This window comes from Microcebus murinus, chromosome 26 (assembly GCF_040939455.1).
Source record: "Microcebus murinus isolate Inina chromosome 26, M.murinus_Inina_mat1.0, whole genome shotgun sequence".
Lineage (NCBI taxonomy): Eukaryota > Metazoa > Chordata > Mammalia > Primates > Cheirogaleidae > Microcebus > Microcebus murinus.
Window position 1 is genome coordinate 16506750 of NC_134129.1, and position 19877 is coordinate 16526626.

At 47.3% G+C, this 19877-nt stretch overlaps 1 protein-coding gene across 2 annotated transcripts in view; it reads left to right on the forward strand.

Annotated features, from left to right (window-relative positions):
- The window catches only part of SCFD2 (sec1 family domain containing 2), a 311415-nt gene that overhangs the window by 274470 nt on the left and 17068 nt on the right, over positions 1 to 19877 (forward strand). For both annotated transcript variants that reach the window (XM_020284618.2, XM_075997920.1), the window contains exon 7: positions 13129 to 13263. In XM_020284618.2, coding sequence (XP_020140207.2) covers positions 13129 to 13263 — 135 coding nt within the window. The remainder of the gene's footprint in view (positions 1 to 13128; positions 13264 to 19877) is intronic.

A 19877-nucleotide genomic window follows, 5' to 3' on the forward strand; every position in this document is an offset into this window, starting at 1 on the left:
TCAAAACTCCTAAGTGCTGGAGGGCGGGAGGTGGGGAGGGGCGGGACACTGCGTGTTTGTTGGCAGGATTAAAGAAATGATGCCACAGACATGTGGGGAAATGTTTTGCAGCTATTTATTGCAGTGGATGCAGTAGATCTAGTATGCTGGGTGGGGACCATATTGGAACCCTTGTCCCAGGGTCTCTGCTTCCTGGGGAACTCAAACTAAAGCAGAGGTTCAGGATCGATGGGGTGGGGCAAAAAACATGTTCTAGATCATTCTGTGAAGCATGATTCTATCTTTGTAAAAATAGAATAAAAATTTATTAAATGATCTGAGTTTATATTATATATTTTAAAATGTCTTTGAAATTTTAGGAGAATTTGATTATGGTTGCTGTAAAGTTTTTGGTGGTGCCGAAAAGAAAAGACAGACAGAGAGAGAAAATAGGGCCAAACAACTTGGCTTTATTGAGCGTTCTCGGGTGAGGTTCTCGGGTCCCAAGGGAGTGGAGGCCCGAGAAGTGGCGCCCGTTTGAAGAGAGTGAGGGCTTTTATGTTATTTGAAATGGGTTTGGGGATTTTCTTTGGTGGGAAGAGCTGGGTATATTCCACTGTGACCTTGGGCGGTTATTGAGAAATAGGAGGGACTGGCGGTATTTGTGGAACCCAGGAACCCAAACTGTCTTATCCAGGTGGACATCCAGGTGTGGCTGTTTTCAGCAGGGCTTGGCAGTTGTCCTTGGTGGGTCAGGTCTCCTGAGCCTTTTCTTTTTTATCTAGGGAGGGGGTGGGAGCCCACCACCAGCCTTACTGTTACCTTGTGGGGGATGGGACGGGTTGGATGGGCGAAGAGGAGGGCTGACTCCGCGCTCTGTCTTTACGGCTACAGAGCACGACCTTTCGGTGGGATGATGAGTGTCTTGGTCCTTTCAAGTTGCTGTAAAGCAATACCCGAGGCTGGGTAAATTATGAAGGGAAGAGATCTATGTGGTCACGGTTCTCCAGGCTGTCCAAGAAATATCATGCCAGCATCTGCTTCCGGTGAGGTCCTCGGGGAGCTTCCAATGGAGGCGGAAGGTGCAGGGGGAGCAGGAGTGTCGCGGGACGAGAGCAGGAGCAAGAGAGGGGGCAGGGGGTGCCAAGCGCTTTCAAACAACCCGCTCTCGCGTGAACTCATAAAATGAGAACTCACTCATCAGCGCGGGGAGGGCACCAGCCATTCGTGAGGATCTACCCCCCCAAAACACTGGGGATCCCATTTCAACATGAGATGCAGAGGGGACCTCTAGCCAGACTACATCATTGGGTCATTTTGACTATTAGGATTGTTCAGTATTTCTCAAATGTAAAGAATTTTCAAACTCCAGGTATAAGCCCTGTGAGAACAAGGATTTTGATCTGTTCTGTCCCCTGCCATATTCTCAGTGTCTAGAATGACATCTTGCACAGAGTGGCTGGGTGCTTAGTAATATTGGTTAAGTGCATTTTATTTTATTTTATTTTATTTTATTTTTTCAGACTTATAATATTTTTTTTATTTTATTTTTTTATTTCGGCATATTAAGGGATTTTAAGGTTTCAGTAAATGCCCTTCTCCCCCTCCCCCCGCAAGTCTGAGTTTCCAGCATGACCATCCCCCAGATGGTGCACATCTCACTCATTATGTATGTCTATACTGTTAAGTACATTTTAAATAGAATACTTACATCTTTATCATAGATCAGAGGATTTATTGGGGACACAGAGTACACATAAATAGGAAAGTACAAGTGTCCAGACTGGAGTCCCAGTCCAGCTGCGTGTCTGGTTTTGAAAAACGATCCTTGGCTGGACAATTTTCTGTCCATCTCTTCTCCCAGTTTGGTCCCCAGCCCCTTGGCCCCAGAAGACATATGTGCTTTCTATCCAACCCCATGTCGTGTCTACACAGAAGCTAGCCGAGGTGTCCTGGGCTCCCTGGGGCACCCGGGAAGGCACCAGACCTGGCCCGGGCCTGGGTTCCCTCCGGGTCCGACCTGTGCCGCACGTCTGGGCTCTCTGCCCTGCGACTCGAGCCCCCGCTGGCCCCAGCCTGCCCCCCGGCGCCCTCCCTCCTGCTCTGATGCACGCCTGCCAGAGCCACGGCTACCTCTCTGCCAGCACTAGGAGTGCTTCTTATTTCATTTCTGTCCATTCCTCCTTTAGGAAAATGTGTTAGTCACAGTTCAGACGCAGAAAGCAGACACCACCCCAGTCACTTTAAGGAGGATATGATTCAGTACAAGGAATTAAATACACACCAAATCTCTGGGCCAGGTGCAATGGCTCAAGCCTGTCATGCCAGCACTTTGGGAGGCAAAGGTGGGAGGATCATTTGAGGCCAGGAGCTGGAGAACAGCCTGAGCAACACAGTGAGACACCATCTCTACAAAAAACTAGAAAAATTAGCCAGTCGAGGTGGTGCCTGTAAGTCTCAGCTACTCAGGAGGCTGAGGCAGGAGGATCGCTTGAGCCTGAGAGTTTGAGGTTGCTGTGATCTATATGATGACACCACTGCGCTCCAGCCCAGACTGAAGAGTGAGACCCTGTCTCAAAAAAAAAGAAAAAAAAAAAGAGTTCAAGGCTGCAGGGAGCTATGATCCGGCCCCTGCACTCCAGCCTGGGTGACAGGGTGATACTCCGTCTCTTTAAAACAACAAAAGAGGAAGAGGAAGGAGCTCATAATAGCAGCTCTGTAATGATTTGCAAGTTAATGCATATAAAACTCTTAGACCAGTATCTGCCACACAGCACCGTATGTAAGTATTTGCTATCACAGCCGTGGCAATGGTAAAGAACAAAGGAGGCCTTCTGTTCGTCTCCTTTGCAGCATTTTTTTATTTTCCTTTGTTAGGATGTGATTACACAGAAAGGCTGTCTTTCTTGCTTTCTTTTTTGTTTGAGACAGAGTCTGGCTCTGTTGCTCAAGCTAGAGTGCTGTGGCGTCAGCCTAGCTCACAGCAACCTCCAACTCCTGGGCTCAAGCGATCCTCCTGCCTCAGCCTCCCGAGTAGCTGGGACTACAGGCATGCGCCACCATGCCCGGCTAATTTTTTCTATATATTTTTAATTGTCCAACTAATTTCTTTCTTTTTTTTTTTTTTTTTTTTTTTTAGTAGAGACGGGGGTCTCGCTCTTGCTCAGGCTGGTCTCAAACTCCTGACCTCGAGCGATCCGCCCGCCTCGGCCTCCCAGAGTGCTAGGATTACAGGCGTGAGCCACCTTGCCCAGACCTTGCTTTTTTTTTTTTTTAAGACTGGTCAAGCGCAGTCGTGAGAAGGGGCAAAGAGGAGAGCAAGGCATTGGATAAGGGTGTCTTTCTAAAGCTGAGTGTCCTGCTAGCTGCTGTGAATGGTAAGAGGCTTGCTGCTGGCACCGTCTGTTGGAAAGATTGCGTTTGACTCTGTTCACCGGAAACCTAAGCCCCCACCACCATGGCTGGGCAGCAAGTCGTCTTGCCCTTCGGTCCCTTACTGCACATGTTCCAGTTTAACTGGGAGGCTTAATCGCTGCCTAATGCCACTGAGTTTGACGGGCTGCTTGCTGTTCCTCAGCTGCAGAACATCAGGCAGATGTCGCAGGGCCAGGGGCTTAGGGGACCTTTCAGACGAAATACCGTGTGTCTCTTTGCATGACTTGCTTTGGCGTGAGTCTCGAAAGAGCAGCGCTGCGCCGGGGAAAACTTGCTCCAGATGTGTGTGCGTTTGCGCCTCTGGCATGTTGAACAAGGGCAGTTAGGACTGGCAGGGCCCAAGGAGACTTGATTGATCTCGTGCCCAGTGGAATACAGCTCCCTGAGCTGTCTGGAGGCTCGGTTTCTCTGGCCAGCAAGCCCCAGCCCTTTTCCTTGTTCTTTTCCAAGTGCTGAACTCTGTCCCTCCTCCTGGCTGTACCTGCCTAACTCCAGGCCTGCTAGTGCCCTTTTGGAAGGAATCAGCGTGGGCTAGGACTAAACCAAAAGCCAGGACACGTGGCTCTGTCCTGTAGCCTGCTTCTAACCGGCTGGTGTGGACCAAAGCTAATTCCTCAGTGTCTTCGGGCTTTGGTTTCCTGATGACGGAAGTTGAAGGGACTATACTCGAATTTTTTGAAAAATAATCTGCTTCTGGATGGAAGAATGGATTGATGCATGGATGAGTAGATAAGTGAACCACTTTTAAATCTGTGAGCAAACCATTTCCTTTAAGAAGATGAAAGGAAGCCGGGCGCGGTGGCTCACGCCTGTAATCCTAGCTCTTGGGAGGCCGAGGCGGGTGGATTGCTCAAGGTCAGGAGTTCAAAACCAGCCTGAGCAAGAGTGAGACCCCGTCTCTACTATAAATACAAAGAAATTAATTGGCCAACTGATATATATATAAAAAAAAAAAATTAGCCGGGCATGGTGGCGCATGCCTGTAGTCCCAGCTACTCGGGAGGCTGAGGCAGAAGGATTGCTCGAGCCCAGGAGTTTGAGGTTGCTGTGAGCTAGGCTGACGCCACGGCACTCACTCTAGCCTGGGCAACAAAGCGAGACTCTGTCTCAAAAAAAAAAAAAGAAGATGAAAGGAGAAAGAAATCAGTCATAGCATAACAAACAACAAAACTAAACAAGCCATGAACAGTTTTGGACAGCTGCTTTATCAGTGCAGTCTTGGAAACGAAATGATGTCCCTCTCAACAGGCCTGGTTTTCCTGAAAAGTCGGTTGTTCAGAGTCAATTCTGCAGGAAAGGGAGAAGCGAGCACCTTCGCCAGCAGGACTCAGAGGCCCTGGTCACACCGACACCAACCGGCAAAGACAAGGCCAGCAGCCCAAACCGATGGGATGGGACCTTCAGGTTAGAAACTTGGAAACTGACATCCGAGGTGCGCCATCTTTAAGGCGCACCAAGTTCAAGAAGATGTTGTAGTTGCACTAGTTTCTCCGAATTGCCTCTAGCTTATGTGTAATATTAGAAGCTGCTGCTGTCCTCAGTACTTTTCCTCCAGAAGTAGAGCTCAGGTCAATAAAAGAGTTTCTTAGACTCAACCACACCTCTCTCCAGCACAAAAGAGTAACCAGAGACATTGATACAAGCATTTTATTTATCGTACTTTGTGTAAGTGTGCTATTTTTTTAAAGCCCACTTTGTTCTGGAAGGGATGCTAACCATTTAACCCTTTGCACTGGGATGTCGAGAGTGACTCGACACGGCTAGCAAAAATTATAGAGATTAAAATTACTCATTGAATGTACCAATAATTTGAAATATAAAAAAAATCCAAATAAATAAGTTCGTATGAAAAGAAACTCCAGTTTTTTATTCTACTGCCGCACTTTGTAAAATCTGGGGTATTTGAAAAATTAAATCCCAAGAGTAGAATAAAGGAATCGAGAAAAAAGCAAGCGAGTGCAAAGGGTTAAAGAAGAGGGGAAGGCTGGGGCACAGACTGTCATACTAGCACTCTGGGAGGCCGAGGCGGGAGGATCGCTCAAGGTCAGGAGTTCGAGACCAGCCTGAGCAAGAGTGAGACCCTGCCTCTACTAAAAAATAGAAAGAAATTAATTGGCCAACTAAAAATATATAGAAAAAATGAGCCGGGCATGGTGGTGCATGCCTGTAGTCCCATCTACTCGGGAGGCTGAAGCAGGAGGATCGCTTGAACCCAGGAGTTGGAGGCTGCTGTGAGCTAGGCTGACGCCACAGCACTCTAGCCCAGGCAACAAAGTGAGACTCTGTCTCAAAAAAAAAAAAAAAAAAAAAAAAGAAGGGGAATAAAAAGAGAGTTTTTAATGCAGAAGATTAATTTTTTGAAGCATTAGCTATTTCGTGTGTAACAGCCATGAAGGGGTGTCTTTAAGCTCTCTCAAATCTTCAAGCAGCCTCATGAGACCCCCAAGTGGCTTCATGGTGACCTTCATGGGCCCCTTCCTTTGCAAAAATAAGAAATACTTAAAAGTGTATGGTACAACTAATTGCATTGGTATAAAATATTAATATTACATATCAAAACATTACTTGGACTTAAAAGTTTTTTTTTTTTTCTGATTAACAACAACAACAACAAAAATGAATGCATTTTCTTAGGGCCCTAAAAGTAGTGTGGGCCAAAGGCACTGTGTGTTTTGTACTTAACAGACTAATGAGCTCTGTGATCATAAACCTCGATTGACACAAGTCTGCCCAGGACAGAAACATAGCTCAGCAGCAGGGGGACATCAGGTATATTTCTTCCCAGGAGTGACTATCCACAAAGCACGAAGCAGTCCACACGGCTACTGAGGAGCTATTTGGATTGGTTCCCAGGGAGAGATCAGGAGAGAGAGAATTAGATTCCTATCAGGTGTGAGCAGGGGTCTCCCAGATTCAAAACCTCATATCCTAAAGGAGCTAATTTCTCTGTACCAACTCCAGAGGCCTGACTTCCGGCATTCCTGCAAGGGACATGCCCAATTATCATTCAAGAGTCATCATACTCAGAGAAGCCCAGAGCACTGAGCTTCTATCAAATATTTATAGTTCTCCCGGTTTAATGGAACTCACCAACCAGGGGTCGTTTTTGTCATAAGCAATCTCGCCTGGCTGCATAGTTTGGCATTCTCCCTTTATCAGGTTTCCAGGAAAACGGAGCTCGAAAGTTAACCAGAGGTCAAATTCTTATGCATTTTGGGGGGAAGGGGGAAAATGGGCGTTTATTGAAACCTTAAAATCTGTACCCCCATAATATGCCGAAATAAAATAAATAAATAAATAAATAAACATTAAAAAAAAAATTCTTATGCAGAAGGGGAAAGGGGTTTAGTAATCCTTTGTCCAGAGCATACACAGCTCGCCAATTGTTAAGGAAATAGTGACATTAATGTTTCATTCGAGACTTAGCAGAGACCAAACTCCACTTCTTTTTCTTCTAGTGACTGTTCAGGGCATAGGTCCCCTACTGCCAACCCCAGCTGGGTATGAGTCACGCATGAAATCAATGACCAGCAAGAAAAGGAAAGCACGGACTTGTCTGTGAGGTTTTAATTCCTCTCCCAACGCCCCAGAACGACGAACTGGCAGAGAGCGTTTGATTAAGAAAGTGAAATTCCTATGACTTTGCCCTCTTGACGTTGAACTAGATTACATGACTGACCCCCACCCCCACCCCCAACCCCGGGCCTTCCTGGCAGGTTTCTGGCCCTTTGAGGAGGGGACTGGAGGAACAACGTCTGTCTCCCCTGTTGTCACCTTCTACATCGTCCTTTGTTGAGAAGTGGGCAGCTCCTGGCTGAATAGAACGTTCCATGGGAGGCAGAGGGTTCTTATCTAAGAAGCTTCTTCCAAAGTGGTTCATTCAAATGAGATTTCAGTGCCATGATTTGAGGCACAAAATGATCCAAACTAAGTGGCCAAACTAAGAGACCAAAGGTTCTCATCATTAAAACCCTAAGTGGAAAAATTTTTTTGTTAAGAAAGCAAAAAGCATATATTACTTTACACCTGGGAAAGTTTTTCCCAAATTGTGCTCTCTAAATGACAGCAATGTTATTTAGTTGTTTTGTACTTAGGTTTTTTTTCTGTTTTTTTTTTTTTTTTTTTGACACAGAATCTCACTCTGTTGCCCGGGCTAGAGTGAGTGCCATGGCGTCAGCCTAGCTCACAGCAACCTCAAACTCCTGGGCTCAAGCGATCCTCCTGCCTCAGCCTCCCGAGTAGCTGGGACTACAGGCATGCGCCACCATGCCCGGCTAATTTTTTCTATATATTTTTAGTTGGCCAATTAATTTCTTTCTATTTTCAGTAGAGACGGGGTCTCACTCTTGCTCAGGCTGGTTTCGAACTCCTGACCTCGAGCGATCCTCCCGCCTCAGCCTCCCAGAGAGCTAGCATGACAGGCATGAGCCACCATGCCCGGCCTATATTTAGTTTTTATAATAGAGAATTTAGAGGGGTTTTTTTTCCTGTGCACTGTTTAAGTGGGAAAACCTATCAACTTCTCTTAAAACTAATAATATATGATTTATTGTGCTTTTAGTCACAAGTAAAAAACAGAAAAAGAAAAAAGCTCTCAGTGGCTTAAGTAAGAAAGGTGATTTATCGGATCCTCCGTGACTTTAGAATTCAGAGGAGAGACAACTTCAAGTGGGGAGAGGCCATGGCCAGGGGGACGGTGGCAGGAAGAGCAAATGAGCCAGTTCTTGCTCCCTCTTCCTGTCTTCCGGTCTCCCCCTAGTGCCCCCTATTGGCAGAGTCTAACAGCGCAGGCTGTAGGCTCAGCCCAGCATGGCAGAACTGAGCCTAGAATGAGTTCAGAGCAAGAGTCAATAATGGCTTCCCAACTATCACAGTTCCATACAAAATGCTATTTCAAAACTGTCGTCATATGACAAGATAATCAGAGAGAACATAGCCAAAAAATCTAAGAAATGACAATCATAAAGATATGTCAGGCCAGGTATGGTGGCTCATGCCTGTGATCCTAGCACTCTGGGAGGCCGAGGTGGGAGGATCGTTTGAGCTCAAGAGTTCGAGACCAGCCTGAGCAAGAGAGAGAGACCCCGTCCCTACTAAAAAAATAGAAAGAAATTAGCTAGACAACTAAAAATATATATAGAAAAAATTAGCCGGGCATGGTGGCGCATGCCTGTAGTCCCAGCTACTCGGGAGGCTGAGGCAGGAGGATGGCTTGAGTCCAGGAGTTGGAGGTTGCTGTGAGCTAGGCTGACGCCACAGCACTCACTCTAGCCCCAGCAACAGGGTGAGACTCTGTCTCAAAAAAAAAAAAAAAAAAATGTCAGGTAGTTAATGAGTAAGAAGATTTAAGTTATTTTTCTGGACTATGTGCGTTGCTTACTATCGATTACTTTCCTGTATTTTAAATTGTGATTTCTTTTCTCGTTCTAAATAAAATTTAAAAAAAAGATTTCCGATCTTCCTCAATAACACAAAGTCTGGCCGGGCGCGGTGGCTCACGCCTGTAATCCTAGCTCTCTGGGAGGCCGAGGCGGGCGGATCGCTCGAGGTCAGGAGTTCAAAACCAGCCTGAGCGAGACCCCGTCTCTACTATAAACAGAAAGAAATTAATTGGCCAACTAATATCTATATAAAAAATTAGCCGGGCATGGTGGCGCATGCCTGTAGTCCCAGCTACTAGGGAGGCTGAGGCAGAAGGATCGCTTGAGCCCAGGAGATTGAGGTTGCTGTGAGCCAGGCTGACGCCACGGCATTCACTCTAGCCTGGGCAACAAAGTGAGACTCTGTCTCAAAAAAAAAAAAAAAAAAAAAACACAAAGTCCCAAGCATGAAGGTGTCAAGGCAGGGAAGAGCTATTTGCTTCCGGGCGCTTCATTCCCCAAACCTTAACCCAAGTAAAGTAAGATGAGCTGGTAGAGAGTGTTGGATTAGGAAAATGAAATTCCCATGATTTACCCTCTTAATGTGGAACGAAATCACATGACTAATCCCCCCACCCCACCCCTGGGCCTTTTTAGCACGTTTCTGGCCCTTTGAGGAGGGGACTGGAGGAACAGCATCTAGGAGTAAAGGGAGATCCGAGTGTCCCTGCCCTCCCTCACTCCTCTAAACCTCCTTCTCTCCCTCTCGTCCCAGTCTACACTGGGGCCTCCAGAGCCCAGAGAACCACCTGTCACACTGGGGACACTGTGCCTTGTGTTTTAGCTTGATGACAGAGCCACCCTTGTGCTGTGTCCAAGCTCTTCTCAGAATCAATACACTTCCCTCTTACACAAGGTGTATTCTATGGAGGGCAACAAGATTTCTTATTTTTTGTAGGTTGAAGGGTATATTTTCTACTCTCTTAAATATGACAGCCTATCTGTGTCATTCTGCTGAAAGTTCTTTTATGTAACTAGTTTTGTATATAGGCCGATAGAAAAAAAATAACCGTAAGCTCTTGGGAGGAAGGAATGACCTTTTTCGTGTTTATATTCCTTTCGTGATTTGTGTCAGAATTTCAATCTGTTTTTTAGTAGCAGAGATCTGAGAGATAGTGGCTTAAACCTACGAGGCTTTCTATTGTCATATAGAGAGGTCCTGACTTCGCCTGTCCGGGTTATGGTTAACAGCAGCCCTACCAACCAGGGTTCCACCAGCTACGGAATGGCCCTGCCTTCCAACGTGGCTGCTGGAGCGCCAGCCACCACTTCCGCATTCCAGGGAGCAGAACAGAGAAATGGGAGGAGAGTGTACCCTTCCATTTTATTAACAAAAAGAAGAGTTCTGAAAGTCCCACATTACTCTTGTATCTGCATCTCATTTGCCCAGACCTTAGTTACATAGTTACACCCAGCTGCAAGGAAGGCTGGATAATGTGATCTTTCAGCCAGTTGATAACATGCCTAGCTGAAAATTGAAGTCTATTACTAAGGAAGAGGCCAATTAATATTTGATGATAATGCTGGTGAGGTAGCAGAGTACTGGCCGAAGGACTTCTCCTCGGGGAAAAAGCTTTCAAGAGATTAAAGTTTAAACGAATAAATGTCCAGAAAGGCTAAGATGATAAAAGTGCTCTCAAGACCATTTACTCAGAGAAGAGTATTTTTAGATTTCATAAGCCACTCCGTGACCTTTTTCTTTTTAATGTTTAAAATAATATTTACTGAATTATTTTATGAGTCCAGAAGTAGACCTGTTAATTTTGGAAAATTTGAAAAAAAGGAAAAGAAATATGTCCTACTTCCTGAACCTAGAGGTAACCCTAGTTAACATTTTGGTGTGCTTTACCCCAACTTTTTTTTCCCATGCATAAATAATTAATTTTTAACAAATGCAAAGTGGTCTTTCTTGCTGTTGTGTGAATGCGCCCCATTTATTAAACGCTCTCTACTGGTGGGCACTTGGGTGGTTTCCAATATTTTGTTCTTACAAACCATAAACAGCGGTGCATGGATCTCATTTGCATGCATGCATATATCCAAAGAGTGAGTTACTGGAAATACAATTGCTAGGTCAAGTGCATTTATAATTTTGATGGGTATTGCCAGATTGCTCTCTGCATTGATCAACTCTCCACCAGCAATGTATGAAAGGGCCTCTTACCCCATGGCCTCATCAAAAGACTGTATTTTCAAACTTTTGGATCTTTGCCAGTGTGATACATTAAAAAAAAAAAAATCTATCTTGGCATAGCTTTCATTTGAATTTCTCTTATTATGAGCAAGGTTGGTCCATAGCCTTAAGAACATTCCAGGGCCAGGCGCAGTGGCTCACACCTGTAATCCTAGCACTCTGGGAGGCCGAGGCGGGCGGATTGCTCAAGGTCAGGAGTTCAAAACCAGCCTGAGCGAGACCCCGTCTCTACTATAAAAAAATAGAAAGAAATTAATTGGCCAACTAATATATATAGAAAAAAATTAGCTGGGCATGGTGGCGCATGCCTGTAGTCCCAGCTACTTGGGAGGCTGAGGCAAGAGGATCGCTTGAGCCCAGGAGATTGAGGTTGCTGTGAGCGAGGCTGACGCCATGGCACTCACTCTAGCCTGGGCAACAAAGCGAGACACTGTCTCAAAAAAAAAAAAAAAAAAAAGAACATTCCAGTCTTATCAGTGTTTCTGTTCATTGCTTTGCCCTTTGTGGCCATTTAACCGTGAGATCTCTGGGCACACAATGGTTCATTTGACTAATAAACATAAATGGGATGGAATCCCCAACTAAAGCTAGCAGCTGTGTTCTCTACATCCTATCCCTGAGGAAGATACCAGCTATCCACAGTGGCTCACACCTGTAAACCTAGCACTCTGGGAGGCCGAGGCGGGAGGATCACTCGAGGTCAGGAGTTCGAGACCAGCCTGAGCAAGAGCGAGACCCCATCTCTACTAAAAATAGAAACAAATGAATTGGCCAACTAAAAATATGTAGAAAAAATGAGCCGGGGCCGGGCGTGGTGGCTCACGCCTGTAATCCTAGCTCTCTGGGAGGCCGAGGCGGGCGGATTGCTCGAGGTCAGGAGTTCGAAACCAGCCTGAGCAAGAGCGAGACCCCGTCTCTACTATAAATAGAAAGAAACTAATTGGCCAACTGATATATATATAAAAAATTAGCTGGGCGTGGTGGCACATGCCTGTAGTCTCAGCTACTCGGGAGGCTGAGACAGAAGGATCGCTCGAGCCCAGGAGTTTGAGGTTGCTGTGAGCTAGGCTGACGCCACGGCACTCACACTAGCCTGGGCAACAAAGCGAGACTCTGTCTCAAAAAAAAAAAAAAAAAAAAAATGAGCCGGGCATGATGATGCATGCCTGTAGTCCCAGCTACTCGGGAGGCTGAGGCAGGAGGATCGCTTGAGGCCAGGAGTTAGAGGTTGCTGTGAGCTGGGCTGATGCCACGGCACTCTAGCCCGGGCAACAGAGTGAGACTATATCTCAAAATAAATAAATAAATAAATAAAATAAATCTAGATTGGAAAGTTAGTCATAATACGATTGTAGCTCTGGGAGGAGATATTTGCTTGTAAAATGGAGTATGAGAAGCAGAAAAAAGTGCTAAAGCATTGGGGTGAAAGTTTATCAAAAAGCCCAATGTTGGCCAGGTGCAGTGGCTCACGCCTGTCATCCCAGCACTCTGGGAGGCCGAGGCAGGAGGATCGCTTGAGGTCAGGAGTTCAAAACCAGCCTGAGCAAGAGCGAGACCCCCGTCTCTACTAAAAATAGGAACAAATTATTTGGCCAACTAAAAATATATAGAAAAATTAGCCAGGCATGGTGGCGCATGCCTGTAGTCCCAGCTACTTGGGAGGCTGAGGCAGGAGGATCGCTTGAGCCCAGGAGTTTGAGGTTGCTGTGAGCTAGCCTGATGCCACGGCACTCACTCTAGCCTGGGCAACAGAATGAGACTCTGTCTCAAAAAAAATAAATAAATAAAAATAAATCTAGATTGGAAAGTTAGTTATAATACGATTGTAGCTCTGGGAGGAGATATTTGCTTATAAAAGGCAGTATGAGAAGCAGAAAAAAGTGCTAAAGGATTGGGGTGAAAGTTTATCAAAAAGCCCAGTGTTGTTATATTGTCTTTACACACACACACACACACACACACACACACACACAAGCTCATAGCCATTTCTCAGTATCAAAACAAAATTGCTTTGCTTCCTTTGGTGCAGATAAAGCTGTCCTCTCCCCAGACAATCCAAACCAACCCTCTTACTTACAACACAATATTCTGTCTTTCCAGGCATCCTATAAGCCACTGCTGAAGCAGATTGTGGAGGAAATATTTAATCCCGAGAAGCCGGATCCCGTTGATATTGAACACATGTCTTCAGGCCTCACTGATCTCCTTAAAACTGGATTTAGCATGTTCATGAAGGTAAAGTAACCATGAAGAAGTAATCCCGAGTGTAATAACGTTCTCTTTGCTGGGCATGAAAATGCCGGCACCGTGTTAATCCTGGCTCTTCTAAAATTGGGGCAATTTTTAGTTACCTTTTGGTGATAAAGCAGCCTGACCCTCTAGTTTCGTGCAGATTCCTCTGCCCTGAGCACTGTGATCTTTTCTGATTGGGTGGAGAACACAAGCCCTCCAGGATAGCGCGATTGAAAACTTCTCCTGTGGCCCATTCACTTACCATGAATCTGCGCACTACTAACTGGTCTTAGTGACAGTCTTTTGCTCTTAATTCTAGAACTTACTATGTAGGATGATAAGCAACTCTGCTTTAGTCCTATGACGACCTTCACCCCAAAACCCACTTGGAAATGACTTTGGTTTTAGACCAGCTGGCTCCTAGGTGACAAGTGTGAGAATTTCTCTGGCTACTTACTATCTGGGGGTGGGTCAAAATGACCGAACAGCCCCTTGAAGTAGGGATGAAAGGAGGAAAAAGTACACAAATGGGATCTATTTTTAACACACTGTAGAGTTTCTAAATTTAAAAGGATCTAAATAAGATTACGGGCTGAACTCTCGGTCTGTGTCAGGATTTCAGTCGTAATAACTCTTGGAAATAACAGAATGTTTTGCCAGCTTCAAAGCGTCTTTGAAATCATGAATTAATCTGCATGGGCGATCTGGCCTTGCAGAATTCAATAAATGCATATTCCAGGAAAACACGTCCACTCCAAAAGCCAGAGGACAGACGCCAGACAGGCAGACTGGAACCCGAGCAATAAACTGGCTGGAGCGGACACGCAGGGTCTCCTTCCTGCTGGTCTCAATTATCACCGACTTTCTGTTGCAATGCCTGGCTGGGGCATTTCCCTTCCTTTTTTTATTTTTTTATTTCAGCATATGATGGGGGTACAGATTTTAAGGTTCAAAGAAAATGCCCATTTCTCCCCCTCCCCCCACAAGTCTGAATCTCCAGCATGACCATCCCCCAGATGGTGCACATCTCACTCATTATACACGTCTATACCCGGCCCCCCCCCCAATACCCTATTACTGTAGTCCCTATGTGTCCACTTAGGTGCTGCTCAGTTAATACCAATTTGCTGGTGAGTATATGTGGTGCTTGTTTTTCCATTCTTGGGAAACCTCACTTAGTAGTATGGGTTCCAGCTCTAACCAGGAAAATATAAGATGTGCTATGTCACCATTGTTTCTTAGAGCTGAATAGTACTCCATGGTATACATATACCACATTTTATTAATCCATTCTTGGATTGATGGGCACTTGGGCTGTTTCCACAGCCTTGCAATTATGAATTGTGCTGCTATAAACATTCGAGTGCAGGTGTCTTTTTTGTAGAGTGTCACTGGATCATTTGGGTAGATGCCCAGTAATGGGATTGCTGGATCAAATGGTAGATTCACTTGTATCGCTTTAAGGTATCTCCATATTGCTTCCCACAGAGGTTGAACTAGTTTGCAGTCCCACCAGCAGTGTAGGAGTGTTCCTCTCTCTCCGCATCCACGCCAGCATTTATTGTTCGGAGACTTTTTGATAAAGGCCATTCTCACTGGAGTTAAGTGATATCTCATTGTGTTTTTTTTTTTTTTTTTTTTTTTTTTTGAGACAGAGTCTCACTTTATTGTCCAGGCTAGAGTGAGTGCCGAGGCGTCAGCCTCGCTCACAGCAACCTCAAACTCCTGGCTCAAGCCATCCTCCTGCCTCAGCCTCCCAAGTAGCTGGGACTACAGGCACGCGCCACCATGCCCGGCTAATTTTTTGTATATATATATTAGTTGGCCAATTAATTTCTTTCTATTTATAGTAGAGACGAGGTCTCGCTCTTGCTCAGGCTGGTTTCGAACTCCTGACCTCGAGCAATCCGCCCGCCTCGGCCTCCCAAGAGCTAGGATTACAGGCGTGAGCCACCACGCCAGGCCCTCATTGTGGTTTTGATTTGCATTTCCCTGATGATTAGAGATGTTGAGCATTTTTTCATATGTTTGTTGGCCATTCTTCTGTCTTCTTTAGAATTTTTTTTTAAATAAAGCAATGCAGATCAGTTTCTTTAAAGTGTTCAAGGGCTCCTGTGTTGAGTTGGAATCCAGAGTTGCCAGGGGCGTCCTGAGTAGCCCTTCATGGTGGCTGGTTGGTACAGAAACTTCCAGACTATACATGGTTTCCAATCGTTTCCACGTGCACCTTCTCAAGGAAGCTCCGTTCCCAAGCTTGAACTGAGAAGAGAGACTACAGTAACAAGTGTGGCCTTTCGGGACCCGGTCAGGAGGGTCTGAGCATGGCCGGGTCGCCCACGTGTCCTTTCCCAGACAGGCTGATGTCTTTGTCGTGCAGCCGGGCCCTGCACAAGGGGGGTCTGGCCGGGGGGACGAATGAAAGCCCCATCCCCCTGCACTCGAAGAGGCCCAGTGCGGGCGAGAGGAGCCCCCGACTCTGCTCTCTCTCCAAAGGGGTTCCAGAAAATTCGCTGACATCTCAGCAGAAGGGTTCTGTGATCGGATGTTTTGGAGTCACTGGGTTAAACAATGAGTTTAATTGTTTCTTTGTGGTCCAACATCACAGAGCCTCTAATATGCCAATGGACTTTGCAAGTCTTGCGGCCGAGAATATAGAATGTCTTACGGAATGGAGTCTCGCCGCGTGGGCACTATCCGTTTGCATTTCCTGTCACTGCTTCACGAAACGAGGAGATGTCGCATGTGTCAATCAGCCTTTTTTTTTTTTGAGACAGAGTCTCACTTTGTTGCCCAGGCTAGAGTGCCGTGGCATCAGCCTAACTCACAGCAACCTCAAAGTCCTGGCCTCAAGCGATCCTCCTGCCTCAGCCTCCCGAGTAGCTGGGACTACAGGCATACACCACCATGCCCGGCTAATTTTTTCTATATATTTTGAGTTGGCCAATTCATTTGTTTCTGTCTTTAGTAGAGATGGGGTCTCGCTCTTGCTCAGGCTGGTCTCGAACTCCTGACCTTGAGCGATCCTCCCTACTCGGCCTCCCAGAGTGCTGGGATGACAGGCGTGAGCCACCGCGCCCGGCCGTCAATTAACCTTTGAAACATAGCAGAGTGCTTTCCCCTCTCTGCCTGCTCCACGGTCCCGAAGTGGCTTTGCCTAGCCAGCCCGGGGCTGCTCTTTCTCCCCATTCCCGCCCGAGTGAGGGCTGGTGAAGAAATGCCCCAGAAAGGGAGGTTTCCAAGAAATGGATCTGAGCAACAGGAATCTGCCTTCCCCAGGCAGCTGTCAGATCCATTCTGCGGCCTCCAGCTGTGCGGCAGGGGTGGGGCCCGGGCTCTCAGTCGCTGGGACATCCCCTCTGTGCACAGGGTGTGGGGACAGCCCAGTGGGCCGGCAGCAAAGCCCTGTCCCCCCCAGCCCCCAGGGAGAGTCACATCGATTTGTTTCCCGATGGGCTGGCTCTTCCCGCCAATCCACAGAGCTCAGCAAAGAAGGTGACTCCACATGTGTTCAGGGTTCGAACAAAATTTGCACAAACTCAAAGAGGAACCAACTGTAACTTCCTAAAAAGCCACTCCCTTGACATGGAGGTGAAGCCACCAAGACAGGCGTCTGTCTACCATCTCGCTTGAAGGCCCCCCTGGGCGGGCGTGGAGGGCGCTCGATTCAGAGGGCCGGTCCCAGCCCCCTTGTCGCGTCTCTGTCGCCTCTCACCACCCAGAGCCACACAGACAGCGGTGGCCAGTGCCTTTCCACCCATTCTCACGTTAATCCTCATGACAACCAACTGTCATCGTCCCTATTTTGCCAGAAAGGAAACTGAGGCCCAGAAAGGTTAAGCCGGAGGCATGACCTTCCAGAAGGCGAGGGCTGGATCTCAGTCTCCACCCTTCCCCTCTGGTCTTTTCCAAAGAGGGCACAGGAGATGCTGACGCCAGGCTTTGTCCCCAAGTCTCTCTTGTCCCAAAGCCGTGCTCTTAATTAACTACAGCGTTTCTTGTCTCCAGGCGTCTGCTTGGAAGTTCAATGTCCATCCATCCCTATGGTACTAATTCCAGTTTTCATGACTGTGCATGAGCACAAATGCTTTCCCTTTCTGCTAGCTGTGCAGCTTGTGAGTAAAATCTTCGCCTGGCCGGCCTTCGAGACGGCCAGTGTCAGTGAGATCTCTCGGGGGTCACCTGCTGGTGCCCCGCCTGCTTTTCTGGGACTGGCCCCAGGACTCCTGGGCGACACTCCCCGGAAGGTCGCGTCTGTGCCTTGGAGTTGAGTTGCCACTACACATCGCGTCTTCGTGCTAGACCAGCCGCCAACAGCGATGGCTCGTTTCTTTCTTGCCTCTCGCTGCCCTGTTCTAGAATCTTCCCCCTCCCACCTGGCTCACTCAAGACCCACCGTGCTGAGCCAGAGAGAAGCCAAAAGGCAGGCGCCGGTGAATGAAGCTGTCCCTGCGGAAGGCAACCGGCGTGTAGGACGCCGCTCTACAAAAGCGAGAATTCAAGGGCCGGAGGGGAAACTGAGTCCCGAAGCTGGCCCTGCCCTGCTCCGAGAAGGGCCACGGTGACAAGGACGCAGGGCCACCAGGGGCAGCGTCTGCAGACTGCCCGGACGATGAGGACAGACCGAGAAGCCGTGGCAGAGGGGCTGGGAAACGGAGCCAGCAGGGATTTCCCCGGGACGTGCCGTGTGTCCCTCGTGGGGGTGATGGAAGGGGCATAGAAAGACTTGTCCTGCCCCGAGTGTCTTCTTCAGGGCTCTATATTTTTCGTGCACGTCTGTGACTGCGCTCATACATCGTTTTGTAATTAGACCTGTTAAGTGTCTTTTCCCAGACTCGTGTTTGCTTCTTTAGGTGTTTTCTAACCATGCAACTTGACCTGGTGCACATTGGTGAATCAAGATATCAGTCCAGTGGTTTGTGATCAACCTCTGTGGAAAGCAATTTGGAGATACCTTAAAGCGATACAAGTGGATCTACCATTTGATCCAGCAATCCCATTACTGGGCATCCACCCAGAAGATCCAATGACACTCTACAAAAAAGACACCTGCACTCGAATGTTTACAGCAGCACAATTCATAATTGCAAGGCTGTGGAAACAGCCCAAGTGCCCATCAATCCAAGAATGGATTAATAAAATGTGGTATATGTATACCATGGAGTACTATTCAGCTCTAAGAAACAATGGTGATATAGCACATCTTATATTTTCCTGGCTAGAGCTGGAACCCATACTACTAAGTGAAGTATCCCAAGAATGGAAAAACAAGCACCACATGGGCTCACCAGCAAATTGGTATTAACTGATCAACACCTAAGTGGACATATAGGAACTACAGTAATAGGGTGTTGGGCAGGTGGGAGGGGGGCGGGTATATACACACATAATGAGTGAGATGTGCACCATCTGGGGGATGGTCATGCTGGAAACTCAGACTTGTGAGGGGATGGAGGGAAAATGCATTTTTTTGAAACCTTAAAATTTGTACCCCCATAATATGCCAAAATAAAAATAAAAAGAAGAAGAAAGAAAAATAATAGAACGGACTAGGTCAGAGTCCATCGCGTCCAGCGAGGTCAAACAGCATGACCCAGGTGCACGTACCCATGCGCTGGGCACGCGCATACGATTTACATGCTTTGCTTACTGTAGGTCACCGTCAAGAGCACGTGGAAGCCGTGGCGGTGAGAACTGGGGGGCGGGACTGGGTCTGGTTCTGTTTCCAGCATCCCCAGCACTCGCAAGTGTGTGGCCTCCCACGCAGCGGGCGCTGGGCAGGTGGTCAGAGCAGAGCTGGTCCGCTGCTCGTTCGGAGAGCAGCACTGCCTGCCTCGACTCACTGCTTCCTCTTTCCAGCGACTGCCCTTAAGCCAGGAGCTCGCTTTCAACGGTTTCACGAGGGACAGAAGGCGTTAGCCCCAGTGACCCCCCCAAAAAAAAGGCCCTGACCCTTCTTTCCAGAAAATACTAAGCGAGACCAAGCTGGCCATTGCTTCTTCCTTATGTAACCCCCAGGCAGCACCCACCGCTCCCCGCACCCACTGTGCGCCCACGTGCAGGGGAGACGAGGCCTGCCTGCACCTCTGTCGGAGAAATCTGACCTCCCCTCTCCATGCCAACGATGTGGAAATCTGTTTCCCCCAGCTTCTCTGTCCCTGTGGAGAACAGGACAAAAGCAAAGGGGCTAATTTTATAGAGTGAGAAATTAAAGGAGAATGAGAAACACCCTAATAGACGGTCAGATAGGAGGGTGAGTGATACCGGGGGAATTTAGGGCGTCCTCTCTCTTGTTTTTTTAATGTCTTTATTTTCTTTCTGTTTGATTTTGTAAATTACAGCTAGCTATCTCTTCTCTATATTCCTTCCTGGTGCCATTTGGTATCCGCTATGCTAGCCGCACTCCCTGCATCCTACCGTCTGTAGTTGTTTGTATGAGGCGGGGAATAATAGTAACCCACCTGCAGTCACGCTGTCTGGGCTAGAACCTGAGCTCCCCCAGTGACCGGCTTTGTGACCTTGGGCACATCCCTTAACCTCTCTGTGCCTACGTTTGCTCATCTGTAAAATGAGGATGATGATAGCACCTACTTTACTGGGCTGTTACGAGAATTAAAGGA